The sequence below is a fragment of the Lissotriton vulgaris genome, chromosome 11, assembly GCF_964263255.1.
Source record: "Lissotriton vulgaris chromosome 11, aLisVul1.2, whole genome shotgun sequence".
Taxonomy (NCBI): Eukaryota; Metazoa; Chordata; class Amphibia; order Caudata; family Salamandridae; genus Lissotriton; species Lissotriton vulgaris.
Genome location: NC_141699.1, coordinates 67,120,188 through 67,138,374, shown reverse-complemented (window position 1 = coordinate 67,138,374; position 18,187 = coordinate 67,120,188). Strand labels below are relative to the sequence as shown.

Genomic DNA, 18,187 nt, shown 5'->3' with positions numbered 1-18,187 from the left:
AGCACAGTTGGTACTTGTGTTAAGATTTGGAATGTGACGTTTTTCTACGCATACAGAAAGGAGAGTCTTGGCTTGTGCTCATGTGTTATACAAAGTTGTTGAATTTTGATTGTTTCCTATGCAGGAAAAAAATAAAAATATACTGGTTTTGTATTTGCTATTTCTAACCACACACATTCCTAACACACCGCTTTACATCAATACCTTCAGTGATATGTAGTGGACAATAAAAAATGTGACCCCTGTCCTGATAAAAGCCATCAATCCCGACTGAGGCTCTTTGAATTTGGCGGCACATCTTTACAAGAAGAGGGGACACAGGATGCTCCCCCTAGCATCCACCACCTTTTTAACCTTACCATACAGAGTCTTCAGGAAGACCAATTAGGTCTACCACTAGGTTAGTTTGATCGAATTCTGACGTGCCCTGTGATCCATGATGAGCAAAGAGTTAGGGATCAGCCAGAGGTTGAGACAAAGAAACAATCACTTCAAAAGAGTCTGACAAACTACGGGTCTGTTACAGATAGGACCTATTTGGCCCTCTATGGATAAGAATGACATCCTTATTCAGGTTGGGGAGCGAATCCAGTGGTAAAGCATGCCACCATGATGGGGTAGAATCCAGCATTCTTAAGTAGAGAAAATGGTCTTAGCTGCACATCACTACTTGGCCTTAATTTTTGTGAATCAATGTATTCACAGAATCTTGTGTATATAATACTGCGTTGTATGGAGTCAACCAATAGGATGAGTGCACAATTTCTTTGTACCTTTGCTTGGTATCTGTCTTTTTTGCTTACAAAGTGTGCAAATCTTGGAAAGTGTCTGTATAGTTAAGTATGGTCTCATTACTAGGTCATGGTTAGTGAAAAGTTTTTTTTTTCTGTTGCAAGAATCTGGGGACTGGCATCTAAGGGCCTGATTTAGATATTTGTGGACATGTTACTCCATCACAGAGGTGATGGATATCCCATCCACTGAAATATAAATCCCAATAATAATCCTATTGGATTTATTTCTCTGCGGATGGGATATTCGTCACCATTGTGACGGAGTAACCTATCCGCCAAGATCTAAATCAGACCCTAAAACATTGCAAACTATTTAAGTGTTTGACTGGTTAGCTGTTTTTTCAATGGAAGTAGAATGTTGTACTAGTTTGATGTTAAGGGAAATAGTGGCTGTTCGTTGTGATTATATCATTATGCACATCGCCGTGGACTCTTGATGATTGCAGTGTCCTTGCTAAGATCACGAGATAGTTTATAATAAGGTCATTCTGCTCACGTCTTTTGGAATTGAAGTGAATATGAATTGTGCCTTTTCCAGTGGAAAATAGCTTATTTCAGTTCTGATTCATCCTGTCTCCAGCTTCCTCATAAGTTGTCTCATTTAAACTGATTGTGATGCTTCTTCTGACCCTCAACCTGTTTATTTCTTCCTTCTTTCTTCAACAGGTGGCCAACGTGGAGCTGTATTACAGAGCCCTGCAGTACTACCTCGACTTCAAACCACTCCTCATCAATGACCTACTGTTAGTGTTATCGCCTAGACTAGACCACACGAGGACGGTCAGCTACTTCTCTAAGGTGAGCATTCAATGCTGAACTTCTTACCTTTGTAGGATGTTATGATTGACTTGGCTATTTTAATGTAGAAACAGAAAAAAAGTTAACTAGGTCCATTACATAGTTGCGTTAACAATAGCCCCTACAGCTTCAGCAGAACGGAGTCTCTGGCTCTTGATAGTGCAGCTGTCCAATTGCCATATTTCTAACCATATACATAGAGTGGGTTTTGAGTCTACCCCATTCAGCCTTTTACTTTCTTCGACCAATATTTTCATAGATTGGCTTGTGACCTTGTCAATCGAGGCTTGCTTCAACCAAGTGGGAGATTCATGCACCAGCGGCTGTTTAATCCGCTGGTGCAATCTAAACACAAAAGGACGATGGAAACAGTACCTTGAAGCCAGTTGAAAGTGAAAACAGCGCTAGTTGAGTTTGTTGAGCCTCTCTATTCCTCAGCTGCCAACTACGCCAATGTAAGATCCATGTTTAAAAGAAGGATGAGGCAGACTCAGGATTATAGTTGTAAAGGATGCTTAGGTTTATTCCAGGAAAGAGAGACACATCCAGATCCCAGCCTAGTCCAAAGCAATAACAGTCCCTACTTCAAATACATACATTCTAATGTCTGTGGCTACATCATTAGTTCTATGTCGCACTGTACAAGGCTAAACCTAGGTAGAAAGGATGCTACAATAATGCTGGTTGTTTTTTGGGCGTCTCCTTCCACCTCCATTCGGGTGCTTTCATTGAATTACAAGTGATTACTTTACAGCTATTGTCAGTCTAATCCTACTTGTTTCCTTTTGTGTGCTCTAATGTGCTAACGCTCCAAGTTTACCCATATTAAACTGAGATTTCTTGGCTTTGCACATGCTTATTCTAATTTTTTTTAATAACAAAAACTTTCACTGATAGCGAAGACTCCAAAGTAGAGTTGCAGAATAAGGTTTGCATGCTGTGCTATCATGGAAATTCAGCCTGCTGTGTTCAGTAATTTTAGTGTATTTCCTACTTTTCGACCACCTGTACCTTTTTTAATGGAGTTACTCCTGTTTTCGACTTCCTAGGTGAACCAGTTACCACTTGTGAAACCATACTTGCGTTCGGTGCAGAACCACAACAACAAAGGTGTCAATGAGGCCTTGAACAATCTGCTGACAGAGGAGGAGGATTATCAGGTGAGGAGAGGTGCAGGATGCAGCCATTAGTGTGATACGAGATGTGGCAGGGAAAGTAGACTAGTCACAGACTCTAGATGATAAACTTAATAAAGCCTGGTGTCATGGGGGCTTTACGCCCAGCAATCACAGACGAGGCTGAATACATTGTGTAGGATAACCTGACCCACCTGAAGCAGACAAGGAATGCATTTTTGGGTTTCCTTTTTACCAGAGTCTTAACATTCAGCAACCTCGCATCAATTGTCAGGATTCCACAGCTGTACACACACATTTTAACTTCCTGAGCCTCCCCTGTAGGCAGAGAGGATAGAATAGCACTTAAACAGTGGATTGTCCACTCATGACCTCTGTATGTCAGCTCTGCTGCCATACTGGTTAAACACGTGTCCCCTTCATCAGAATCTTTAATTTCATTTCCAAGCACTGGTGCTGTCAATGGACCCCACAGCCATCTTTTTAAAGACCACTGTTGACCTATTTACAAATCAGTTGTTTGACATTTTAGATTGTATCTTTTAATCAAGGCATGCATCTATTCCCCTGCTACATTTCTATACTTTTTGCAGCTCCCTGAAATCCAACTAGTTAAACTCTAAACTAGGCTAATTAGTTTGACATTTACATGTGAAATATTTGATTTGTTTTCATTCCGCATTTTAGTGCCCAATTTTTTATGGACCATGTATTACTTTGGGGGACAAACTGAAGGTGGTTGTTACAGTGAGTCACTCTCTACCTGTTCTCCATGAAAGGTGTGATGGTGTGCTTGACTTTTTCAGGGTCTGCGGGCTTCCATTGATGCTTACGATAACTTTGACAACATTAGCCTGGCGCAGCGCCTTGAGAAGCACGAGCTGATAGAGTTCCGCCGAATTGCAGCTTATTTGTACAAAGGCAACAACCGCTGGAAACAGAGTGTCGAGCTTTGCAAGAAAGATCGTCTTTACAAGGTAAGTTCCATTTAGGGGCATTAACTTTATTACTGCCACCACCAGCAGTATATGTGCATCTTGTATGACTTCTTATGCATGAGAACATCTCAATACATATTTGCAACAATTAACAGTTGTAGATATTTACAGAGAAGGTCTATTTTGGAGAGCAACCATTGCCCAAATCAGCTGTTTCTTTTGACCTGTTGTCAGTTGTGCCAACGGTTTACATTTCCCATTCAACTCTCATGACACTGCCCTTAAAAGCATTTCCTCTGGTGGCCATACCATCGCGAATAAGACTGGTTCAATTAAAAGTGTTACATCGAACATATATCACCTGCACAACATTGGTCAAGATGGGTCGTAGTGGTTCGGAGGATTGCAGGCGGGGTTGCGGTGAGGTGGGTACATTCTACCACACGATATGGGAATGCCCCTTGATACAGATTTTCTGGGAAACAGTTACTCAAACAGTGGGTGAGGTGTTTGGGTTTGCTTTAACACTGTCCCTGGTTATCTGCCTACCTTCTTAACATCTGGGACACTACCGATTTTAGCCGCATGGACCAGCTGTGGGTAGCTAATGGGTTTGTACTTGCAAAATGCAACATTACATGTAAGTGGGACGTCTCAGATCTACCAACGATATTGGAATGGGAGCGGGATGGCGATGGGTGTATGCTGGCGGAACGAGCAGTCTACACGAATAGGTGTTGCCCCAAGAAGTGGGATAAGATATGGGGGGAAACTGAATGCGTACCGATGTAATATTTGCACTTCCCCCCTCAAAACGTAGACATGGACCGGCTGTGTTACAAATATGATGTATTTCTGGTGGTTGGAGGGGGGGATGGAATTGTTTTCTGAATAATCAACATGGAATATCCAGTTTCTAATCTAATGTAATGCACATAGTTGTATTATATGTTATCATCATGTTCAATAAAAAGATTTTTTTTATAGCATTTCCTTCCTCCCTTCATATCATGTAGTGCTATCACCGTCTTGTCACTGGAACAGGATACACTCCACAGCTATGTGGATAGGAAAATACATAATCCCCCAGCATATCACCTGGCTGAGCCTTGCATCCCTAGTTCTTAATTCTCTAGCAACTTGAACATACACAATCTATGCCACTGTAATGCCTTCTAAGAGCATAGCATAGTGTAGTGCAGTGTTAAACATACTATTATTTGTTTTCCACAACACATTACTCCATCATTCTCCCGTACTTTCTTTAGCAGCCAGTTCATGCCAGAGATGCAAATTAAAAGCTGGGTCATGCTATAGTCCAAACCTAGTGTCTGAATTCCAAGATTCCCATGTTAAATACTTTGGGCCCATGAAACCTCTTGCCTTGTTTATTTTGTTCACAAAACACAAATTGTTCTTTCAAACTGGCTTTTACTTATAAAAGTGTGTTTCTCTGTAGGCCGGTATCCTTCTCTCTTTTGCAGAAAAGGCTACAGAAGAAGCTGTACACAACATCCCTCCTTGTAAAATGTTTATAATTTGTTTGCAGTATATTCATTAATCTGAATTTGGAGATTAACGGGAAGAGATAAGGGAGTTTTGCATTGTGAACCTATTCTGAGTTCACATGCTTTGTATTATTTATTACCTAGGAGATGGGTTCGGAGATTTTTTTTAAAAAACAAAACGTTTTCTGTTAGTCGTCGACCATAGTTCGAGCTAGTATTACATAAACTGTAAGTTTGCAATACCCCAGTACGTGCACTACCATCTTTAGACTTTTTCGGTGGTAAGTTATGAAGCAAGCAGATATGTTGCTGATGGTTTTTAATTCTTTGCGTTTCTACCAAAAGCTAAGGGTTTGCCTTCACTTCTGAAGGAAATTATAAGATTGAGCATGACTGGGGCATCAAATTCAATATCAGCTGGGGAATTAAATTGGTTTTCTCGAGACAATTGACCATAGTCCAGTTCAAGGAGTGTCTGTTTAGTTACATATGTTTACTTGCATCTATTTACTTACATATGTATGGATTTTTCGGAGATGGTGGAGCACTATTCAGGTTCTGCCAATAGTGCCATAGAAAATTTGCCTAAAAGACCTGAGCACTGCATGTAAATTGTTTTCCGCTAGATCCTAAGACGGAAAAATGTTACTCATGTTCAAAACTGAAGGAAAAAGTGTGAAAAATAGAGAAACAATAAGCCATGGGGGGTGGGCTCTCCGTGTTTAGGATCAGAAATTGACCTAAGGATGTAACAAAGAGAACTCGCTGTGCTGGAGATGAGTATTGAGCTGTGGGGGCTTGGGGCTCAGATGATGAAGGTGCAGAAGAAGGAAAGGAGAAAGAATTTTCCAGCTCAGACATTGAGGGAACAGGGACTTTCTAAAAATAAAAAGATTGTTCTAATGGGGATCTTTTTAACTCCAAAAATGGGCAAACTCTACAATTGCTGTTGCTGATGAGCTTTCTGAGTCAAAAAGATAGGACTCCAAAGGTAAAACGCCATTATTGATGTAAAAAATCGCTGATGCTTGAAAAGGTGAAGGAAAATGTATACACCTTCCAGTGCAAAATACAGAGACACCAGCACGATTGTAATAAGGTCCATGGCTCATTATAACAAACTCTTAAAATGGTGGATGCCAGCCATGATGAAACCTGTCCAATAAAACTCCATTTTGAGGAATTATCATAATTGCTAAATATTTTTCCACAAAAAGTCTTGTGATTTTTTTTTTTTTTGAAAAAAATATGAAATCCAATTTATATTACCAGATTCAACATATGCAAAAAAGTGTTGAAACGTAATTATTACAGCTCCTTAAATAAAAGGACGTGTAAGAATACATTACATTTATTTTATTTTTTTATGTTTCTATAGCGCTGCTCTACCCAAGGGTGTTGACTTGCTTTATATGGTAACAACATTAAAGAGTGATGTCTCGGGGTACCTTGTAGTAACATTGATAAAATGTATCAATAGAGAGCCATCAGAGCTAGGGATGAAATAAGAGAACTGGGAAAAAGCAAGACTGTGGAAAGAGCTAGTTGAGTGAGTGGGAACCGGACTGGATTATGAGTGGAGGGGTATAAAATGGGGTTAGAGTGAAGTTGGGTAGAGGAAGAGTAATTTCAGCAGGGTAGGGAGGGGGAAAAGAAAGGATTGAGGGATGAATTTGGGAGGTCGAATAACATTCAGGTGGAGGGAGAGAAAGTGTAGCAAAGGTGAGGGGATAAAGAAGAGGAATACTTGAGGGGACGCGGCGAAAAAGTTAAGTGGCAGGGGGATAAAAGGATTAAGTGGAGAGTGGGAGGACAGGCGGAAAGTAGAAAATAACATTGGCAGCAAAGATGAATCATAAGGGAGTAAAGAATTAAGGTAAGAAAAGAGCATGGCAGGAGTATTTTTGTTGCGAGGTTAAGAGTCGTTTAAAGATAACTCACAGAGCAGTTAAAAAGGAAGGCTTTTAGATTCTTTCAGAAAATTTGTAGGTTGTCTTGTCATCGCATTTCAGCAGGGAGAGATTTCCAGAGGGTGTGAGCTGCTCCCAAGAAATATTACCTTGGCTAATTTGATTTTCATAATTTTGAATTCAAGTCTGAAGAGGTCTTTGATTATTAGGTATTTATTCGCTCCAGGGATATTTATTTTTATAGCTGAGCTTATATAGTTTTTATTCGATTTGAAGTCTGAGTGTAACCCAAAACCTGTGGTTGTACCGTATTTATGCTTGATGCTTTGACCTACCTGCCTGGGTGGTTTTACATGAAGAGCCTCAGGTGGCGGTGTCTCTTTTTTGGGACTATTGTAAATAATGCACCTTTTTAACATTTTGAGCATATTGAACCATGTGGGGACTCAGAATGGAGTACAGTACGTTACCCACAAATGCCTTTTTTTCTAAAATCAAATGAACGTTCCCCACAAGGAAAATAATAAACTCAGAAGGATGGGGGCCTTGTTCAAACGTTCTACTAGTAAAAGGTCTTTGAAATTTGAAAGAAGCGGTCAAACATAGACATTTACTCAAATTTGAAGACGGTATACTTTGCACTTAAGGTCTTTCCAAGCCTGATGCAGTGGCACATGATGCAGACAATACCACTCCTGTTTTATGTCAACTAACCAGGGAAGCATGGGGCTCAGCACAGTGAAGTGGCATTGAAGGTTTAGCATCTAGCCTAGCACTTGTCAGAAAAGTTAATTTGGTGTCACACCATTGTAAGAAAGTGCCATCTTTCTTGCATGGTATGCCACAACTTTTTGCTGAATTGCTAATGTACTTTGACTGAGTGTGCCCTGGGTTCCTGCCAATCAGGTACCCAGGGCCCGTGTTTCTTCTCTAAAACTACATTGAAGCCTAAACCCAATTGGCATCACTGGCCACAGGTCAGCCCCTAGTAAATGTTACCCAGGGCACTGTGACCAGAGAAGGCCCCTAAGGGCTGCAGCACTTATTGTGCCTCCCTTAGAGGCCCTGTACCCTGACACACACACACACACACACACACACACACACACACACACACACACACACACACACACACACACTGCCTTTGCAGGCTGAGTGTCTTGGTGCAGAACTAAACAGCGAGTTGACATGGCACACATCCCTGTGTGCCATGCCCACAAACACACTGCCCTGGCATGCTCAGTCACCCCTCTAGCTGGGTGCCTATGCCAGTGGTGTGGGCACAGGTGCATGAGCCCTACGCCCCTGCAGTACCCAGGGCCATTCCTGGGCACTGTAAGTGCAGTGATGCCATTAAGAGTATATGGTGCTGGGAAGTTGTCATTACACAGCACCATAATGGCTACACCGAAGACTGAGAAGTTTGGTATGAAGTTCAATTTGTACAGCGCATGGCTACCCTGAGGCCTCCCAGCGCTGAATAATAGAAAGACAGAGAGGAACAGCCACAGTGCTATGGATGCGTCCCGAACGGATGGGTTTTTAGGAGCCTCCGGAAGGCCATAAGATTGTCGTTTCCTTGAAGGGCAAGGGGGAGGCAATTCCAAATTTTTGCAGCATTAAACGAGAAGGAGCGTCCGCCCCATCTCGCTTTCCGTATCTTCTTGGTGGTGTCCAGGCGCAAGGAACTGGAGCACAGGGTTCTTTGAGGAAGATGGGAAGTGACCAGAGAGTGCATAATCGTCGGACCAGTCTTCCAGATGGCTTTATGAGCCAGGCACATAGCCTTAAACTGTATCCTGGCTGAAATGGGGAGCCAATGAAGTTTCCGCAGTGCTGGTCTCAGTACATTAAATCCACACTGAAGCCAGTGTGGGATTTATTGTAAAATGCACGACAGAGGGCAACTTAGAGTTGCCCCCTGAGACCAACCCACATCCTGTGTCCAGACTGAGAGGCTGCCTAGCCACCTAGCACACATGTTGCTGGACCCCTGGGTAAAGAGCCATCTGCTCTCTTGGGCCTGCAACAATGCACATCCTGAGACGAGGTGCTAGGTCTCCTCCCCCAGGATGGGCAGGGGAAGCTTCAAAGGCATGCCGCCTATGTGAGCTTCTCCAGGCCACTTGCTATACTCAGCAACTGGTCCCCACCAGTTCTGGCCCCCAACCTGGCAGGAAGAACGGCGGGAAAACCTAAGTGAGAGAAGGGGTGTGCCAGCCTCTGCTAACCCCACCCCTCAGGTGGGGGAGGCGACGTGAAGCACAACTCCGGGCTGCTGCGATCTTAAGGATGGGGAGCCCTTTCCAATCCGATCTAGGCTCCTGCCCCCTCCCACTGTTGAGTGGCAGGATAGGAGGTGTACTCACCCCAGGACAGGAACCCATTGGCCCCTGCCCTTGCCCTACCTGTAACGCCCCTAAATTTAGTATTTAGGGGCACCCTGAACCTTCCTTCCTCAGATCCCGATTTTGAAACAAGAACAAAGAAGACTTGCAGTGCAGCTGCTAACAAGAGGACAACACCAACTGACTTGGCCCCAGCCCTACCAGCTTGTCGATCCTTGAACCTAATCCTGCCAAATACCGGCGTCTCCTGTGGTCAGCAACCTCGAAAATCCCAGAGGACCGGACTGCCTTGCTCATCTAAAGATTGGGACTCCCACGAGCAGTGGTCCTGCTCAAACAGTAACAACCCCTGTTGCCAGCCAGGAACCACGAATCCAGCACACTCTGCACCCGCCGAGCTCGGCCCGTGCCTAAGTGGACAAAGACCACGAGGATGTCCCCCGGCGACTGTGTCCCGGAATCCAGCACCCAAGGACCCTCCTCGACGCTCCAGACTACGCCTGCAGCCTCACAACCAGGGACCCCTCCAACTACGACCAGCTGAGGGTAAGATTTCCCGACACCAAAAGACACCCTTGCACCCGGTGCCCCATGGCCCCCTGTGCCCAGCTCCTGGGTGTCTACCTATTCTACAACATCCAAACTTAAATCTTGAAGTGGTGGTCGCACCTGAAGAATCTCCGTACCCGAGCCTGCAGCCTTTGTTCAACTTCCAGCTTTCCCATTGAAATACTTTGGGCACCCGCCAGCCCAAAAGCACCTTGCACCGAGCCACCCGAGTGCCACTGGAAGTGCAGTAACTATCCTATCTTACTTCCCCCTTGCCCTGTGTAACGGACCAGGAGCTCAGCTCCCACAGCCTCGTGGTCTGCCTGCTAGCAGGCCTCCTATCCTCCGTAGGATAACATTTGGCCTACCCACTCTGCACCCAGCTGCCCCAGTGCCGCTGAGGGTGTAACTACTGTACTTACCTGACCCTGGGGGACCCCTGAGTCTACCCTCAGAACCTTAACTCTGCCAGTCGAGTACTTACCCACATACTGATAACTTTATTTTCTCCATAGGGTAACATTGGCTGGTTTTCACTTGGAAATTCTTCTAAGTGTCGACATTTGCAACATTGAAATATTCCTTAAAAATCTTCCGATCAATGAAAACTAAGTATTCGAGGCATATGAGTTGCGGATTGCACACTGTTCATAGATTGCCACCTCGTGTTGGGCCTGGATGTTTGCAGTTTGTTTTTGTCCTGAAAAGTTGTTTGGAAGTCACGAGATAGGTGACTCTCCCTTTGGACCATATTGCGCATGAGCATCGGCTCCATCTCCAGATGGTTTTTTTGTGCTACCGGGCTCAGATGTCATTTCCAACGCTCCAGTTTGGAATCTGTTTCCTTGGGCGCGCAATCCTCACCATTTCATACACAAAAGAAGGTATTGGATCCTACAACTGACCAGCCTGGACCTCAACAATTACTAAACAGAACAAGATGGCTAGTCAGGTTTGTTTTAAGATGAATTAGGACACACACAGCCAATTTGTGCTGCGTGACCCAGACGTTTTGTATTACAAAGAATTTATTTTCATTTATAATTGAGTTTCATTAATTCATCCAAATGTCTTCAAAGGAAAATCCTGTCCAAACAATCGAATCAATAACATACAATTGTGTGCGCAATATATACAGATGTACAGAAGTTCACAATGGATACTCAGAAATCACAACACCAAAATAGAACTTAATACATAGTCATTACATTCAAAACAAATTGCAACATGAAAGATATTTAAACAAAGAAAAATACTACGCAAAAAGAACCAGTCCTTTAACTTGAATACCAGTGGACAGGCGGAACTAAGGATGGAATGAGACTGCCTGCCTATCTCACAAAACCGGTGATAAAATGTTTTTGAGATTGCCAGCAAGGGCCCACTACAGTGGTATTGATTAATCCCTGGCTGCACCCTTCTTTCTTGTCACAGGCTGGGGGTCAACGCGTTTCGAACCGTAGATATTGAAGGTTCTCTCCTGGGTGCTTCCGTCTACCTGCATTTGTACTTGTGCGCAACCTATTAAAGAATGTGAGCCGTTCCACTGTTCGACCGCGCACCGTTCTGCGGGCGCCTCGATCTATGACTCCTCTGCATCCTCAACCTACCACAGACAAATTTACTCGATGTGCAGTCAACCTCCACTCCTGCAGCCCTTGTGCTCGTTGTGCAGAGAAGTTCATACCCAGTCCCCGTCCTGAGGAGAACCTTCAATATCTACGGTTCGAAACGCGTTGACCCCCAGCCTGTGACAAGAAAGAAGGGTGCAGCCAGGGATTAATCAATACCACTGTAGTGGGCCCTTGCTGGCAATCTCAGAAACATTTTATCACAGGTTTTGTGAGATAGGCAGGCAGTCTCACTCCATCCCAGTATGCATCTGTTCTTGGCATGTAGAGCTGCAGAGTTGCACACGCCCACCCCCCTCCCCGGCTACCCTTGTCTGTTCCAGTATTATCTTAATTAGATTCAGCTTACGTGGACATTCTACTTTTTCTTGCAAAGCTCCATCATTTCCCTAATGGCAAAAAACAATCTGGAGATTGAGCCGATGCCCATGCGCAATATGGTCCAAAGGAGGAGTCCCCTATCTCGTGACTTCCAAACAACTTTTCAGGACAAAAACAAACTGCAAACATCCGGGCCCAACACTAGGTGGCGATCTAAGCACAGTATGCAACTCTACATGCCAAGAACAGATGCATTCTGGTAGGTAGCATTTTCCTACTCTCCTGCTTTCAGGAAAGACCCTAGTGCTGGATCTTTGCGCCCAGCACTGACCCTCAAAAGTAATTATAACTGTGATTTACTGTTAATCCAGTTTTCCTCCGTAGGAATACATTGCCTGGTTTTTGCCAGAATTTCTTCTGTCGATTTTCAAAACTTACAAGTATTCCTTAAAAATCGCCTGTGTAACAAAAACGATTTCTTTCAACTGTTTACAGGAAATGCTCCAGGGCTGAATCCAGGATCCAGCCCGGAGTAAGAAAAACATTTGTAAAGTGAATTTATTGCATTCACTTAAAACTTCCCATTGAGCTAAATGTTATTTTGTGCATATTACAACAACTGTAACTATTGCATTCTAAAGTCTATTGCTATTTGAAAGTATTCAATTGCAACATCTCATTCTGAGATAGTATTTTTATACCTACTTGTGGTTCTAAAATAAAACAACAATATATTTTTAGATACAAAACAAGTGGCCTAGAGTTCAGTTCGTGAGTGTTTGAGACCATTTGCTGACTTGAGTGCGTACAACAAATGCTTTACACTGTCATCTGATACTCCCTTACTGCTCGACCAAGCTACCACTTTAGAGAGTAACGTTATATCTAACTTTAGCCTCTGCCATACCTCTGGGGACTGTGGACTCTGTGCACACTGTACCTTACTTTGGTCCAGTATATACAGAGCCACTTTCTTACAACTATCGGCCAGGATAATTAAATGTTCTGGCAGATGTATTAAGAAAATGCATGGGAAATTTTCTACAAGGGGGTACTACTAGATCAGAAAGTGACAAGGCCTATTTGCAATGCTAGAAACAGCAGACATTATTATTAGCGTCGAGTGTAAACCTAAAAGTACTTTAAATTCAAAAGTTATGGCACTGGTTTCACCTTTTTTGCCACCCTGCCATGCTAAATTAAACTCAATTCAATCCCCTTCATTAATTTTAAAAAGTGAAAATGATATGCGAGTTTTTCAGTTAATATAATTTTTAATTTATTGTGAGTTACTCCATCAAGGTGCATGTACATGAGTTAGTTTGTATGATTGCGTCACTGAGCAGCTGAAGGGACATGAATTAAAGTGCTGATCACTAGTTTTTTTTATTTTGTGTCTAGCTTTGTTAATTCAGCAAAGGTTGCTATTTTGCAAGGACGTCTGACATTGAAAATAAGATTGGTTGGTTTGTTATGTTTATCGCGTTTTAGGGTGATTTATTAAATGCCCCTTAAATGTGACAGTACATCTGAAAGAAACACGTTAGTATTAGATTCCTTACCTTAGAATATCCCCAGGCGTCAGTCTGGATCCGGAAACTTTTGCGTAGCAGTACCCCTGCGCGCCGGTAGGCGCCGTCTGCAGGCGTCCCCTTGCGGCTCCGCGTCCGTCGTTGGCGTCGTGTGCCGTGATGACGTCGCTGGAGTATATAGACGCCGCCTCCGCACGCTGACGTCAGTTCTTCTTCTTTTTTCCGCGCCAGTTAGCGCAGATCCGAAGAGCAGTACTCCGGTCTTTTGACCAAGTTTTTTGATCTTTTTTGATCTCTTGTCTTTTCTACGGTGCCGGTAGGATGCCCGGTTTTAAGAACTGTGACGACTGTGACCGGACGATGTCGGTCACAGATCATCACCGACTCTGCCTCCGGTGCCTGGGCCCCGACCACGACGTGGACGCCTGTGTCGATTGCCGGGCCTTGACGAATATGGCTAGGCGGGAGCGGTCCCGCAAACTGCTCGAGCTCCGGGTGTCGGCCCCGCGTCGAGAGCGGTCCCGGTCCGGCCGGAGGTCAAGGGAGCGATCGAGGGAGCGGTCGCGGAGCCGTCACGGGCGCTCCGGGAGTCGTCATCATTCTTCTGGTTCCTCCGGTAGGAAGCACAAAAAGTCGGGGCGTCGTCATCGTACCCCCGACTCCCCCCCCGACGCGGCCGGGGGTTCGGGTGGCCCCACCCCCGCGGCTCCGCGTGAGTCCCCGACGCGGCCTGCTCCATACCCTGTGGTCCCTGGGCAAGGCGCGTCGCCCGAGGAGATAGAGGCTTTCCTCGTGGCCATGAGGGCTCTTTCTCCTCCGGCGGGTTCCGCGGCACCTTCGGGCCCTGTGAACCCGTCCGGGGGCCCTAGCGGCTCGGGTGACCCTGCCTCGATGCCGTCGGGTGTGTCTACATTGTTGACTCAGAGTATGGTGAGGATGTAGAATACGGAGAGGGGTGGGAAGGGTCTGAGGACCCTCTGACACGCGAGTGTCAGTACGACATGGACTGGACAGGTGACTTGGGTGACGCCAGTGGTCAGGATGACTCCCCCAACCCTGGCTTTGTTTCGCCTCCTACCATGGCTACGGAGGAGGGGGCTGCCTACTCAGTGGTGTTGATGAGGGCTGCCAAGGCCTTAAACCTTGTGCTCCCCGTCGCGGCCGTGAGGACTAACATCCTCACTGAGGTACTCAAACCGCAGTCATGCCCACAGGAGCCACGGACGTTCTTTTGGGCATGTGGTCCAGGCCCGCTTCAGGTTCGGCTGTTGATAAAAACGTGGCCAGACGCCACCGTCCGTGTTCGGACGACCCCAAGTTTCTGTCCACCCACCTCACCCCTGAGAGTCTGGTGATCCAGGCCTCCACCTCCCAGACTGCATTCCCGTCGGCCCCGCCCGACAGGGAATCAAAGAGGTACGACCAGTATGGCAAAAAAGTCTTCTCGTCCCGGAGTCTGGGACTGCGGTCTTGCAACACCGCGTGCCTCTTGGGCCGTTACACCCACTCTCTGTGGGATACGGTCGCGGACCTGCTGCCTGAATGCCGGCCGGAGGTACGGGCTAAGCTCGGCAAGGCTATGATTGAAGGCCGAGACGCAGCAAGATACTCCATCAGGTGTGGTCTTGATACGACCGACTCGCTGGGCAGAGTGATGTCCACGACGGTGGCGATTAGTCGCCAGGCCTGGCTGAGATCCGCCAACTTCTCGGCTGATGTCCAGAATGCCTTAATGGACATGCCGTTTGATGGCAGTCGCCTGTTTGGCGACAAAGCGGACCACGCGCTGGAGCGCTTCAAGGACACCAGGGTCACGGCCAAGTCCTTAGGTCTCTCGACCCAGCGCCAGCAAACGGGTTCGTTTCGCTCCTTTCGTGGCCAAGGAAGGGGCGGTCCCACACGTGCTGCCAGCCACGCACCGCAACAGACCTATCAACGCGGTGGCGGCCGTGGAAACCGCCGTGGTGGCGGTCGGGAACAGCGGCGAGGTCAGGCCACACCTCCGCCCGCAGCATCTGCCACTAAATCCTCCTAGTCCGAGCTTTCAGGCCCATGTGACACCGGTGGGAGGCAGGGTTCGCCATCACCTCTCCCACTGGCGCACAATAACATCGGACAGGTGGGTGCTGCAGCTTGTCCGAAGGGGCTACTCCCTCCCCTTCGAGACAACTCCTCCAGCCATGCCACCGCAGAACCACCGTGTGTCGGGGGACCACTTGGCACTTCTAAGGGAGGAAGTTACGGCCCTCTTGGCCAAGGGGGCCATCGAGCGCGTTCCTGGGCCAGAAGTAGGACGTGGTTGCTATTCCCACTACTTTCTGGTACCCAAGAAGGACAAAGGGGGCCTACGTCCTATCTTGGATCTAAGGAACGTCAACGGCTTCCTCCGGAAGGAGAAGTTCAAGATGTTGACTTTAGCTCAGGTCTTGGCTGCTCTCGACCCGCAAGACTGGATGGTAGCGTTGGACTTGCAGGATGCGTATTTTCACATCCCTGTCCTGCCGGCCCACCGGCGTTACCTGCGGTTCACGGTAGGCCTGGAGCATTTTCAGTTTAACGTGCTCCCCTTCGGCCTTACCAGCGCCCCACGGGTGTTCACCAAGGTGATGGCGGTGATCGCAGCTTATCTGCGCAGATTGGGGGTCTCAGTCTTCCCCTATCTAGACGACTGGTTGTTGAAGGCAGGCTCGCCCCAGACAGTCGTCCACCACCTTCAGATGACGGCAGACCTCCTGCACGAGCTGGGGTTCTCCATCTACGTGCCGAAATCACACCTGTGTCCCTCTCAGAAGCTCCTTTTCATCTGAGCGGTTCTCGACTCGGCGCAGTTTCGGGTCTATCCTCCGGAACGGCGAGTCCAGGATATACAGGCTTTGATTCCCATCTTTCAGCCGTTATCCCGGGTTTCGGTCAGGCTGATGCTGCGGCTACTGGGGCTGATGGCTTCCTGCATCCTTCTGGTGCATCACGCCCGGTGGCGGATGCGGGCTCTGCAGTGAGACCTGAAGTTTCAGTGGGCCCGGCATCAGGGCAATCTGTCCGACCATTTCCTGATCTCGGAGGGCACTGCAAGACAACTGCAGTGGTGGCTTACGGACAGCGATTGGGTCAGAGGCAGATCCCTCTCCCTTCCCCAACCGGAGCACGTTGTTGTGACGGACGCGTCCCTCCAGGGCTGGGGAGGCCACCTGGGAGAGGCGGAGATCAGAGGCATCTGGTCTCCGGCGGAGTCCCGGCTCCATATAAACTTGTTGGATCTCAGGGCGATTCGTTTGGCACTGAAAGCATTCCTCCCCTTTGTCAACGGGAGTGTAGTGCAGGTGTTCACGGACAACACCACCGCCATGTGGTACTGCAACCACCAGGGCGGGGTGGGGTCGTGGACCCTCTGCCAGGAGGCTCTGCGCCTCTGGCAATGGCTGGAACGTCAGGGCGTGACTCTGACGGTTCAACACCTGCCAGGTTCTCTGAACGCCAGGGCGGACGAACTCAGCCGTCGGTGCTCGATGGATCACGAATGGCGTCTGAACTCGGACGTGGCGCAAGGCCTCTTTCGGCAATGGGGAGAGCCTTGGTTAGATCTATTCGCCACAGAAGAGAACGCGCAATGTCATCTGTTCTGCGCGTTGGAGTTTCCAAGACGGCACTCGCACGGCGACGCCTTTCGGCGCGAGTGGAGTTGCGGTCTGTTATACGCCTTTCCGCCTATACCACTTCTGCCCAGAGTGCTGAAGAAGATCAGGCGCGACCGGGTCCAAGTCATCCTTGTGGCTCCGGAATGGGCTCGAAGGTACTGGTATCCCGAGCTACTCAGCATGTCAGTCGGTTGGTCCGATCCGCCTGCCCCATCAGGAGGACCTTCTGTCGCAGCAGCAGGGGACGGTCCTCCACCCGAACCTGTCCAGCCTCCACCTCCATGCGTGGAGATTGAGCAGCAGCAGTTGAGGCCATTTGACTTGCCTCCTGAAGTCTGTGATGTGATTCTGGCAGCCAGGCGTTCCTCCACGAAATCGGTATACGCCTGTCGGTGGAACAAGTTTGTGGCATGGTGCACAGCAAAGGCTGTGGATCCTCTCTCTGCCCCTCTTTCTGAGGTTCTTCTCTTCCTTCTTTCTCTTGTCCAGCAGGGCTCTGCTCTGGGCACTATCAAGGGCTACCTTTCTGCCCTTTCGGCCTTTCTAAGGCTACCTGATCAACCTTCTTTGTTAAAGTCCCCCATGGTAACGAGATTCTTGAAGGGCATCACACACATGTATCCACCTGTTCCGTTTGTGATGCCTCAGTGGGACTTGAACCTGGTTCTAACCTTCTTGATGTGTGCTCCCTTTGAGCCACTTCACTCTTGTCCTCTCCGTCTCCTGACTTTAAAGACGGCCTTCCTGGTTGCCATCACCTCTGCCAGGAGGGTGAGTGAGCTCCAGGCTCTTTCTGTCAAACCTCCTTTCATGTCCATTCATCCAGACAAGGTGGTTCGGAGAACTAGACCTTCTTTCCTGCCCAAAGTTGTCTCTGCTTTTCACATTGGGCAGTCCATCACCCTCCCTTCCTTCTTCCCGCCTCCGCATCCTTCAAAGGATGAAGAACGGCTCCATCGTCTGGACCCAGAACGTGCGCTTTCATTTTATATGGATCGCACACGCCAGTTCCGGGTGGATGACCAACTGTTTGTTGGCTACGTGGTTGCGAAGAAGGGACGGGCGGTACATAAACGGACCATCTGAG

The 18,187-nt window shown here is 47.3% G+C and overlaps 1 protein-coding gene across 4 annotated transcripts in view; it reads left to right on the top strand.

Annotated features, from left to right (window-relative positions):
* LOC147678987 (clathrin heavy chain 1-like) overlaps nucleotides 1-18,187 on the top strand; it is a 393,670-nt gene that overhangs the window by 266,582 nt on the left and 108,901 nt on the right. For all 4 annotated transcript variants that reach the window (XM_086942714.1, XM_086942712.1, XM_086942713.1 and 1 more), the window contains exons 27-29: nucleotides 1,461-1,592; nucleotides 2,642-2,752; nucleotides 3,535-3,705. In XM_086942714.1, coding sequence (XP_086798840.1) covers nucleotides 1,461-1,592; nucleotides 2,642-2,752; nucleotides 3,535-3,705 — 414 coding nt within the window. The remainder of the gene's footprint in view (nucleotides 1-1,460; nucleotides 1,593-2,641; nucleotides 2,753-3,534; nucleotides 3,706-18,187) is intronic.